The sequence below is a fragment of the Rhinoraja longicauda genome, chromosome 3, assembly GCF_053455715.1.
Source record: "Rhinoraja longicauda isolate Sanriku21f chromosome 3, sRhiLon1.1, whole genome shotgun sequence".
Lineage (NCBI taxonomy): Eukaryota > Metazoa > Chordata > Chondrichthyes > Rajiformes > Arhynchobatidae > Rhinoraja > Rhinoraja longicauda.
Window position 1 is genome coordinate 12028619 of NC_135955.1, and position 12079 is coordinate 12040697.

General features: G+C 47.3%; 1 protein-coding gene across 1 annotated transcript in view; it reads left to right on the forward strand.

Moving 5' to 3' along the window:
* Nucleotides 1-945: 945 nt before the first annotated feature.
* The window catches only part of LOC144611565 (uncharacterized), a 39480-nt gene continuing 28346 nt past the window's right edge, over nucleotides 946-12079 (forward strand). The window contains exons 1-5 of the mRNA XM_078430728.1: nucleotides 946-1000; nucleotides 2298-2384; nucleotides 4500-4687; nucleotides 4777-4857; nucleotides 9802-9957. Coding sequence (XP_078286854.1) covers nucleotides 946-1000; nucleotides 2298-2384; nucleotides 4500-4687; nucleotides 4777-4857; nucleotides 9802-9957 — 567 coding nt within the window. The remainder of the gene's footprint in view (nucleotides 1001-2297; nucleotides 2385-4499; nucleotides 4688-4776; nucleotides 4858-9801; nucleotides 9958-12079) is intronic.

Sequence of the window (12079 nt, forward strand, 5' to 3'; positions counted from 1 at the left end):
TCTCTGTTTGTGTCAAAGCTGGTCAGCTCTGCTGTAGATAATCCATCTGCATTATGAACTCGTTTTCTTCTCTCTGCGGGCACGGCCTGGTCTGTGGCCATTTCCTGTAGCTCTGGCTTGCATTTGCAGCTTCTACGTGTTCCTTTGTGTTCTCTTTCTAAATGCCCAGATAGCTTTGTCAATCGCTTATTACGATGGAAACCCGGCCTCGCCCCATAAGACATTCTTTTATCGCTGTCCCTCTCTCTCTATCTCACTCTTTCTGCACCAACAATCTTTATTTATTGTCGCAGCTATTCAATCAGGAGCATGAACTCTTTCTCTCTGCACAGATGCTGCCTGACCCGTTGAGTATCCTCTGCACTCTGGAGAGACATTCCCTTTTCCTTCACAGATCACAGGTGTCCCCTGCATTATGGAGCGTTGTGTGTATGCTGAAACCACATGATATTTTTTTCTCACTAATTCCAAAAGTGCATATTTTATTCTTCATCTCAATTTTTTCACTGGTGTTTTGTGAATTCTGCAAGGGAGAATTTCCAATACCGGAACAGCCGGAATATGGGCTTTACCAAAATTGGACTGGTGGTTGGAGTCAAGGATTGGGCACGTCTTGTGACACGAGATGACATCTCCTGGTGAAGAGTGATGATTACATTGAAGAATCTGGTACCCAGTTCACTTGTGTCTGAAGCCAGTGTGCTAAACTTTAATAATGACATATACAATGGTGAGATGGCAGTTGGCTGAAGTAGTTTCAAAATGAAAGTAAATGTCTACAGTAATGTTGTGAAGATTATTTATGAGGATTGGGAAATTATAAGACAGAAGTGAACATCTTAAAAAATTATAAGAACAGGATTAATGGAGAAAATTGGTAAATATAAAACAGATACAAAGAGCTTCTGCAAGTATATAAAAGGAACAGTGTGTCCAAAGCAAACAATGGATGAAAGCACCAAAGGTCCTGCAGAGACGCTATCTGATGATGCAAAGATAGGTGGGTTAGGAAGTGATGAGGCACAGTGGGCCGGCACAGACATATAGATGGTTTAAGTGAGAAGGGAAAACATTAGCTGAATTAGTATGATGGGGGGAAATGTACTCTGTAATGTTGCATTAAAACATTCTTACTTTTATACACTCATCTTGTGCAATAAAAAACAGCATTCCATTTGTCTTTACAACTGCTTACAATACCTGCACGCAAGTCTCTTGTGTTTCATGTACACGTGCCCAATTTTAGGGGAAAATGAAACGGCAAGTTTGATTGGTATGTGACTGCAAGCCTTTTCCTAACTGTCTTCCACAAATCTTAACACCATCACCCTCGTTCTACGGCCCACTGGTTCCTATTAGATTTCATTCCCCCAATATCAGTGCTTGATTTTTGCATACCTACCTGAATGTGGTATTTGATTAAAGATCTTCTGAACATACAAATACACTGCACCCGCTCATATTTTCCTACCAATTACATGCTTAGAAAAAAACTCCCAGCAGGGTTGTCAAACCTTGAATAAATAAAAATGTGTGCAATTCTGATAGCCCCAGTACAGGAAGCATGTGGAAGCTCTTTGGAGAGGGCGCAGAGAAGGTTTACCTGGATTAGAAAGTATGAGCTATGAGGTGAGGTTGGACATACTTGGATTGTTTTCTTTGGAGACTCGGAGATTGAGGGAAAATCTGATAGAAGAGCTATGAGAGGCAGAGATCAGGTGGACAGTCAAAACCTTTTCCCCGGGTAGAAATGACTAAGACAATAGACAATAGACAATAGGTGCAGGAGTAGGCCATTCAGCCCTTCGAGCCAGCACCGCCATTCAATGCGATCATGGCTGATCACTCTCAATCAGTACCCCGTTCCTGCCTTCTCCTAGAGGGTATAGTTTTAATACGAGGGGCAGGTTTTTTTCTACATCGAGTGATGGGGCCTGGAATGCCCTGCCAGGTTTTGTGGAATCAGTTACAACAGGGCATCTAAGAGGTAATTAGATAGGCACGTGGATATGCAGGGAAGGGGGGAATGTGGATCACATGCAGGCAGATTAGTTTACCTTGCCATCAATTTTGGTAGGGACATGATGGGCCGAAGGGCCTGTTCCTGGGCTGTACTGTTATATGTTCAGTATAATATGAATTGATTTTATCTAATCCCTTGAAACTTTCAAAGTGTGCTGTTATCACATGTACAGATTCCAGCAAAATAAATGCTAATTGTGTGAGGCTAACTGGTGTGTAGTTTGTTTATTTCTCTCAAACACCATTTGTTGCATTTGACACATGCCACCATTCAGGAAACGTTGCAGAAGATGAGACATTTGGGGCAATTGCGTCCAGTGCATTTTACGGTTACAGGGGAAAGTGGCAGTGGAAAGGGAGACGTGAGTGTGGAGGGATGAGCGCACCTGGGTGCAGGGGCCAAATGGTCTCTTGTCAATTCAGAAATGGGAGGCGAGATGAAGATAAGACCTGGGGTGGGCATTGTGTTGAAGTTAGTGGAAATGTCACAGAATGTTATCGTGGATGTGGAGGCTGGTGGGGTAAAAGATAAGGGCCAGGGGAACTCTAAATGTGTTCCGCCTGGGGAAGGGGAGGAGCTGTACGAATGAAGGAGACACAGGTTTATCATCCACAACTGTACGGTGTTGTGGAGTGTGGGGGGCAACCACGTTTCCTCTAAAAGGAGGACATCCCAGATCTCCTAGAGTGGATATCACCCATCTTGAAATCCAGTCTGAACAAGTGTCTCGACCTGAAACGTCACCCATTCCTTCTCTCCAGAGATGCTGCCTGACCTGCTGAGTTACTCCAGCATTTTTTGATACCTTCATCTTGAAATCATCTCATGAAGAGGCTTTCCACTCCAGGAGATCTGAGATAGAAACAAGCAGCATGAGTTTGAGGAATTGTCAGGTTGGTGGTTTTTGTGGAAAGTGATGAGATGTGTTATGGGATGGGAGACCTCTGTCTGCTGGCTGTTCATGGGTCACTATACGAAGAGGCGTTCAAAGAGCTGTCCCGTGGACAAATCAAGGGTGAATGGAATAGATCTATCAGATGGTATGTCAAGAACAAGGGTGGATCTGATCTATGGGAGAAATGTGTGAACAAGCGCTGATGGAACTGTGAACATTTCACAATTACCCCCATGCTGCTCAATAAAACTTTGTATCTCTACCTTTTCCCTATTCACACCCCAACTTTTGCAGACTTTTACAGGACGATTTTATGGAATACGATTCACCAAGAGAATCAGACGAAAAGGCAGCCCTTTTGTACCAGGACAGAAAAATAACATGACTCCTTGACAAATAACGACAAAGAGCAACACAGAAGACTGTAAATCAAATGGGAGTAAAGTTGAGGAAGGGCAGAAGACCAGGGTGTGGATATTAAAAAAGGGAGCACTGTGAGCAGAGGTGCAAGGTTCAGCCACTGATTCCTGATATTTCTCTCTGTTGGGGAAACATTCAGGAAAGGGCTTAGACTGGAGTGGAGAAGATTGTACAAATATCAAGCTGCCAACAGAAATTGTTGAATGATTCATAGACATGGAATACACAGAGCACAGGAACTGGCACTAGGCCCATTACGTCCATTCTGACCATCTAATGCCCTCCAGTACTGATCCTACTTACCTGCAGTTTGTCCACGAAGGGGAAGGGGAGGCGGTGGGTGCATTCACTCGCATTCTAGAAACTTCCACAGACACTCAGCTTCCATCACACCACACGGTCAGACCAGCAGGGTATGTTTTCTCCGGATCACTCCCTATCCCTCTGGATCTCCCCTTATCCCTTTGGATCTCTTCCTCTCCCTCAGGATCTCTCCCCCTCTCACTCAAGACCACTCCATCTTCCTCAGGTTCATTTTCCCCACAGTGTAGAAACAGGCCCTTTGGCCCAACTTGCCAACATGTCCCAGCTGCACTCGTCCCACCTGCCAGCGTTTGGAACATATCCCCCCCAAACCTGTCCTTTCCATGTGTTTAACTGTTTCTTAAATGCTAGGACAGTCGCTGCCTCAACTACCTCCTCTGACAGCTCGTTCCACACTTTGTGTGAAAAAGCTACCCCTCAGATTCCTATGAAATCTTTTCCCATTCACTTTAAACCTGTGCCCTCTGGTCCTTGATTCCCCTACTCTGGGCAAGATACTCTGTGCTTCTACCTGATCTATTCCTCTCAAAATTTTGCACACCTCTATAAGATCATCCCTCACCCTCCTGCGCTCCAAGGAATAAACTTAACCTCTCCCTGTAGCTCACGGGAGCTCTCCCATCATAATACCATCCATCTCCTCTCCTCATAATACTAACCTCCCCTCCCCTCCCCTCCCCTCTCTCCCCTCCCCTCCCCCCTCCCCTCTCCCCTCTCTCCCCCCTCCCCTCTCGTGATGTTTGATGGACCGTGTGGGGTGGGAGGACCTGTTGCTCCTCCCTTGCAGTAGGTGGCGCTGCACAGAACAAATGGATGGTTATCTCTGTCTGTTCACAGAGTGTGACCATGCATTCACCAGGTTGACGGAGATGCTCGCCCAAAAGATGCGTTTGGTCCACAATGACCCATCGAAGCCGATCTCGCTGGCCGCCGATGCATCGCCGTATGGTCATGGGCTGCTGGCACTCATTCATCCAGCAGGCGGTTCTCAAGGAATCGGACGCCTCATTGAAGAATGTGCTGCAGTGTGCTAAGATGGCCGAGCTGCTAAGTAAAGAACTGCACAAAATGGCCGGCGATACAACGTCGAAGCTCCCTCAAGATGTGCACACAGTTTGTCAGACTCGTCCGCAACGCCAGAAACCATTTGATTGACCCAGAGCTGCGGGTCTGGAACGTCGATCTACAGTTCCAGGTGGGTCAGGAGTGGGAGACTTCCGATTGTATCCAAAGACACAGATAACAGCCTATTTTTTGATTTTTTTTTCTCACAATCTCAAATAATTTTATTTACATGGAAAAACCATAGTGTCCCATTCTCAGGTACAGAGAGGGATGATGAGAGAGCAGATGGAAGGTGCCAGAAGTGTGGACAGCTTGCTGCAGCATGTGCTGCGCCTCGGGCCAGACCACTCGCTTCTGGTCGACTCGGTTCGGAGTGGAGAGTGGGAATGAGGAACGGGAGAGGGGTCACAGTGGGAATGCCTGGTCTTACCCCTGCAGGGCATCTCTCTGGATGTCCCAGGCAGTTCTAGGTGTTGTCTCATCCAGGGTCAGCCATCAGACGCATCCGTCCAGAGGTGTTGAGTGGAAGGGTCAGATTTTCAGCACCTGGGCAGCCGGGCACGGAGTCTGCCTCTCCTTCTCCGTCTCCCCGCTCCGCTGCTTCTACACAAACAGACGTCTGTAGGAGCCGCCAACCTGACCCTTCGTTAACCTCCCGGGGTTGACGCAGACGCAGCCCAGGACATCCTTGACAAAGTACCGCAGCTCAGAGGGTACAATAAGGATGTCAGGGGTGACGGGAAGCTCTGCATACATCTGAAAACATTCATAGTCCATGTTCATCTCTTCTGCAGGCGGGTAGAGGGGATAGTAACTTCTCTGAGTCAGGATGTGCTTGAGGATAGGATGGTTATCTCTGTCTGTACACAGTGTGTGAGTGTACAGTCAGACCGTGTGGATGCAGCCATTTTTTAGTTGTCTTACTGCCAGCATTGAGTTAATGTAATAACGATTTCTGTTGTATCTTGAAGACTGAGCTTTATGCAGACATAGAACAAGAATTCTCCTCTCCTCTCCTCCCCTCTCCTCCCCTCTCCTCTCCTCTCCTCCCCTCTCCTCCCCTCTCCTCCCCTCTCCTCCCCTCTCCTCCCCTCTCCTCCCCTCTCCTCCCCTCCCCTCCCCTCCCCTCTCCTCTCCTCTCCTCTCCTCTCCTCTCCTCTCCTCTCCTCTCCTCTCCTCTCCTCTCCTCTCCTCTCCTCTCCTCTCCTCTCCTCTCCTCTCCTCTCCTCTCCTCTCCTCTCCTCTCCTCTCCTCTCCTCTCCTCTCCTCTCCTCTCCTCTCCTCTCCTCTCCTCTCCTCTCCTCTCCTCTCCTCTCCTCTCCTCTCCTCTCCTCTCCTCTCCTCTCCTCTCCTCTCCTCTCCTCTCCTCTCCTCTCCTCTCCTCTCCTCTCCTCCCCTCCCCTCCCCTCCCCTCCCCTCCCCTCCCCTCCCCTCCCCTCCCCTCCCCTCCCCTCCCCTCCCCTCCCCTCCCCTCCCCTCCCCTGAGAAGGTTCTGGGCGCGAAGCCACCGGTGCCATTTTGTACGCGTGACCAAGGGCGCAGCGGGGTGCCGCTACCCCGGACCGCAGAGAAGTACCGGCGGAGGTGATGGGGACAATCGGCCTCGGCGGGAAGGAGGGTGGATGGGGGTGAGCCGGTGGGTTTCACCCGAGGGGGTCGGGCGATGGCCGGTGAGGCGGTGAGCAGGGCCGGTCACCGGCAATGGGCCGAAGCACTGCGAGTAGAGGCGCCGCCTCTCAGACCCGGGGACCCCGGGGTCGGGTACCGGCCTACCCGCACTGTCGGTGTGAAGCTCGCAACCTTCTCCCCGGCAACGATCTCCACTTCCCTCCCCCAGATGTGAGTCGATGGCTCACTGTCATCAATGATCTCTGCGGTAATGCCTGGCAGAAACAGGCCCTTCGGCCCACTGAGTCCATACTGACCATCAGGCAACGATGTATATTGTGTGTAGAAATATCGCAAACAAGGGAGCGGTCTTGACCTACCATCAATCTCATTGGAGACTCTCGGACTATATTCAATTGGACTACTGGACTTTATCTTGCACTAAAGGTCATTCCCTTTATCCTCCATTTGTACTCTGTGGACGGCTTGAATGTGATCATGTATAGTCAGTTTTGCTGACTGCTTTTTTGCTTAACATGTGATAGGTTTACAAGAATGATCCCAGGAATAAGTAGGTTAACATATGATGAGCCTTTGTTGGCACTGGGCCTGTTCTCGCTGGAGTTTAGAAGAATGAGAGAGGAACCATCATTGAAACAAACAGAATAGTGAAAGGCTTGGACAGAGTGGATGTGGAGAGCATGTTTCCAATACATGAGAGAGTCTAGGACTAGAGATCATAGCCTCAGAATTAAAGGACGATCCTTTAGGAAGGAGATGAGGAGGAATTTCTTTGGACAGAGGGTGGTGAATCTGTGGAATTATTTGCCACAGGCGGCTGTGGAGGCCAAGTCAATTGATATTTTTAAGGACGAGATAGATAGATTCTTGTTTAGTACGGGTGTCAGAGGTTATGGAGAGAAGGCAGGAGAATGGGGTGAGCAGGGAGAGATAGGTCAGCTATGATTGAATGGTGGAGTAGACTTGATTGGCTGAATGGTCTAATTCAGGTCCTATCCCACAACTATTTACAATATATATGAATGATTTGGATGACTCCAAAGACGTACAGGTATGTAGGTTAATTGGCTGGGTAAATGTAAAAATTGTCCCTAGTGGGTGTAGGATAGTGTTAATGTACGGGGATCGCTGGGCGGCACAGACTTGGAGGGCCGAAAAGGCCTGTTTCCGGCTGTATAGATATGATATGATATGATGATATGATGGAATTAGAAGTAACACTAGCAAGTTTGCGGATGGCACAAAGCTGGGTGGCAGTGTAAACTGCGAAGAGGATGTTAGGAGGTTGCAGGGTGACTTGGACAGGTTGAGTGAGTGGGCAGATGCATGGCAGATGCAGTATAATGTAGATAAATGTGAGGTTATCCACTTTGGTGGCAAAAATAAGGAGGCAGATTATTATCTCAATGGTGTCAGGTTAGGTAAAGGGGAAGTGCAATGAGACCTTAGTGTCCTTGTACACTGGTCACTGAAAGTAAGCGTGCAGGTACAGCAGGCAGTGAAGAAAGCTAATGGCATGTTGGTGTTCATAACGAAAGGATTTGAGTACAGGAGCAAAGAAGTCCTTCTGCAGTTGTATAGGGCCCTCGTGTGGCCACATGTGGAGAATAGTGTGCAGTTTTGGTCTCCTAATTTGAGGAAGGACGTCTTGCTATTGAGGCAGTGCAGCGTAGGTTCACAAGGTTAATCCCTGGGATGGAGAGACTGCCATATGAGGAAAGATTGGAAAGACTAGGCTTGTATTCACTGGAGTTTAGAAGGATGAGAGGGGATCTTATAGAGACGTATAAAATTATAAAAGGACTCGATAAGCTAGATGCAGGAAGAATAAAAACATAGAAACATAGAAAATAGATGCAGGAGGAGGCCATTCGCCTCCTTCGAGCCAGCACAGCCATTCATTGTGATCATGGCTGATCATCCACAATCAGTAACCCGTGCCTGTCTTTTTCCCATATCCCTTGATTCCACTAGCCCCTAGAGCTCTATCTAACTCTCTCTTAAATCCATCCAGTGATTTGGCCTCCACTGCCCTCTGGATGAATTTAAGAGAGTGTTAGACAGAGCTCTAGGGGCTAGTGGAGTCAAGGTATATGGGTAGAAGGCAGGCACAGGTTACTGATTGTAGATGATCAGCCATGATCACAATGAATGGCGGTGTTGGCTCGATGGGCCAAATGGCCTCCTCCTGCACCTACTTTCTATGTTTCTATGTTTCTATGACCTTATGACTGGATAACGTACAATCAAAAAATCATTTAACTTTATATTGGTTCACGTGTAAATAGCAATGCGAAAGAAAGGCATTGCAGATGCTGGTTTATACACAAAAGGACACGATGTGCTGGAGTAACTCAGAGGACCAGGCAGCATCTCTGGAGAACAGGGATATGCATCCTTTTTGGATTGAGACAACTCAGAAGAAGAACTGCAGTTTTCAGAAGAAGGGTTTCGACCCAAACCAACAGCTATCCATGTTGTCCAGAGATGCTGCCTGACCCGTTGAGTTCCTCCAGCACTCTGTGAGCCATGTTGACTGATCCTGTTCCTTGTGCATTCCCATTGAATTTCCCCCAGATTCATCGCCTTATGGACAATTCAAGAGGATTAAGAATGTTTTATTGTCATATGTACCGAAAAAGAACAATTAAATTCTTACTTGTAGCATAACAGGTTTGCAAACACTGCACTCAACAGATAATATAACAAACAAAAAACATTCAATTAAAAATTAGACAAAATAGAATAGCAAAAGCAGCCAGAAGCAACGAGAATGAGATTTAAAAAGAGTGCCAAAAGCCCGGTTTAAGTGTTTTCCGTGAAGGTCGGAGAGAAGCAGCAGCCAGAAGCAGTGAGAGCGAGTATTGGCTGGAAATAGGTGAGTCGGAGGGAAAGAAGATTTAAAAAGAGCCCCATCAATTAAATGTCATTCAGAACATCAAAACCAACGAAAGGAAATCCGGAAATATTCCACAAAAATGTGACTGGGAGAAAGGTTGAGAGGAGAAGTGGAGCTCATTGGAGACCAAGTACCAGTGGAAGCAGAAAGCGTGGCTGTGGTATCAAATAAGAATCTTTTCAAATTGTCTTTACCATGGAAGCATCTTTCAAAAGGAAAATGCATTTGAAATTCTTGATATATAATAATAACATACAGAAGAACTAAACTTGAAGTTGCAGGGAAGAACGAGCGCATGGTGGGGGATAATTTCCCGAGGTGCTGCACGGCGGTGGGAGTACCCCAGGGAGCCGCGGCCCGTAGACTGAGGACTCGCCTGCCCGGTGGGCCTGACTAACCCGCTGAAGGACCACGCCGGGGATGGAAACCGCTCGGTAGGCCCAATTTGCCTGCCAAAGTCCGGGGACTTGCCCTTCGCGGATGGTGGAACTGCAACACTTGGCGTAGACTGGAACCCGCCCGGAAGGCCTGGCTCAATTGCCTCAGATCGAGGACCCACTGGAACCCACCTGGAGGACCAGTAAGCAGACCGGCTGCGGGAGGGAGAGCACGGACTGGAGGGAGTGTGGGCCTTTGGATGCCCTGCAGCTACCTGGGTCCAGGCAACGCTCCAAGAAACCGAGCACATGGACCAGACATGGCGTACGTATCTAAGTGCTTATGTATAGTGATACTTGTACTGAACTGTGTACAAAAATGAATTTCACTGTACTTGGGTGCATGTGACGAATAATTTTCTTGTAGATTTAGATTTAGAGATACAGCGCAGAAACAGGCCCTTCGGCCCACCGTGTCCGCGCCGCCCAGCGATCCCCGCACACTAACACAATCCTACACCCACTAGGGACAATTTTTACATTTGCCCAGCCAATTAACCTACATACCTGCACGTCTTTGGAGTTTGGGAGGAAACCGAAGATCTCGGAGAAAACCCACGCAGGTCACGGGGAGAACGTACAAACTGCGTACAGACGGCGCCCGTAGTCAGGATGGAACGTGAGTCTCCGGCGCTGCATTCGCTGTAAGGCAGCAACTCTACCGCAACCCTACTAAAGTACCGCAAAGAGTGAGGATAAATGCAGGGTTAGAAAGGATGAGCAGGTACCAAGTGGAATTTAATATTGAGCAATTATACATTTGAAGGCTGAAATTTGAACGAGAGGACACCATTGTCTAGTAGTACAAAAGGAAATTACGTTTGGTAGTCTTGTACATGGTTCCTTGAAAGTGGCCGCTCAGTCTGAGCAAGAGTTTTTTTTAAACATATGTGCTTCTGGGCTACATATGCATCTGCAAAGAGGACAAGAATAAGGGAGATAGACACAAAAAGCTGGAGTAACAGCGGGACAGGCAGCATCTCTGGAGAGAAGGAATGGGTGACGTTTCAAGTCAAGACCCTTCTTCAGACTTATTCTTCAGAATAAGGGAATCTTGATGAACCTTCCATAAATGTCTGCCTGCCAATATTTTATGAAAGATGGGACGTATAGCAAAGCAATATATCTAAAATGCCTCTCGAGATGAGAAAGTTCAGTTATGTGGATTGACTGGAGAAACTGAGGCTGTTCAATCTGGACTGTGATTCTCTGATACACCAGCTAAATGATTCCATGGTGCAATGAGGGAAAGTCATTAATTATAGGTGTGAGAGGAGGGGACAGAGGTGTGTCCGTGTGTGCCTGGAGTTCATGGAATGTGGGAATGTCGGATTAATCGTCATGTTGTGTGGCATTTTAATGGCGTGGAAATACCATACAAAGGATTGCACATTGCAGAGGACTCTCCTTTGCATTCCAACCAGGTTGTGGTGATTTTTGAGGTATTGCCATATCTTAAGCTCAATCACTTTAAGTTGCTTTATCAATAACCCTCTTTCCATCATCAGGTCACGCATGGAAATGATCATGATTTCACAATGTGTAATTCCCCGCCAAATAATGCAGCCCATGCCTGCACAGAGCAAAATGTGGATAACATTCAGGCAAGGGCAGCATGGTCGCGCAGAGGTAGAGTTGCTGCCTTAAGGGCCTGTCCCACTTGGGTGATTTTAAGGCGACTGCCAGCGACTAGGCTGTCGCCGACAGTTCACCGGGGTGTTGCTGGCATGATCCTGAGGAGTCGTCAAAGAATCATAGTGGATCTCGGCGTGTCGCTGAGAAATCGTCCGGTGTGAAATTTCTCTGCGACAGTGACGTGTGAAATGGTCAGGTGTGCATACCCCCTACAAACAGCATAGCAGTAAAACTCAGTTTATCTTTGTGTTAGCAGTGTCTGTCTTTGTGTGAGCTTTGGCCTTTAATAAACGTAGTGAAATGCCTGTGTATGTACTTGCCTCTGATCTAAATGAATGAATGAAAAGTGTTCTCATAGCGCAGCGCGTGTGTAAGCGTTTGATTTTAATGGTCAAAATGAATGCGACTAGAATCTTTGAATGAGATGTCATGATAAAGTACTTACAAATTCAATAAATTTCGACACATAATTTTTAAATAATCACCAAAAGCAACTTTATTCAAAAACAATATATTCCTATGAAAGATGGATAACTGCATGCCAAAATCTTTTTTTTAAACGCACACTTCACACGAATGCAAAATATACCTAGAAATTTCACTGGTCGGACCTTGCTGTCGGTTTGTTCACGTGTGAGTAGTGCTTGTGACACCTCCATATCAGTGCAGGTTTTCGTTGGTTGTCTTGCTTGCCGTGGTCCCTGTCGTAGTGGACGTCCTAGGTAGCGAAGACTGAGTCGCCGGTTGTTGTC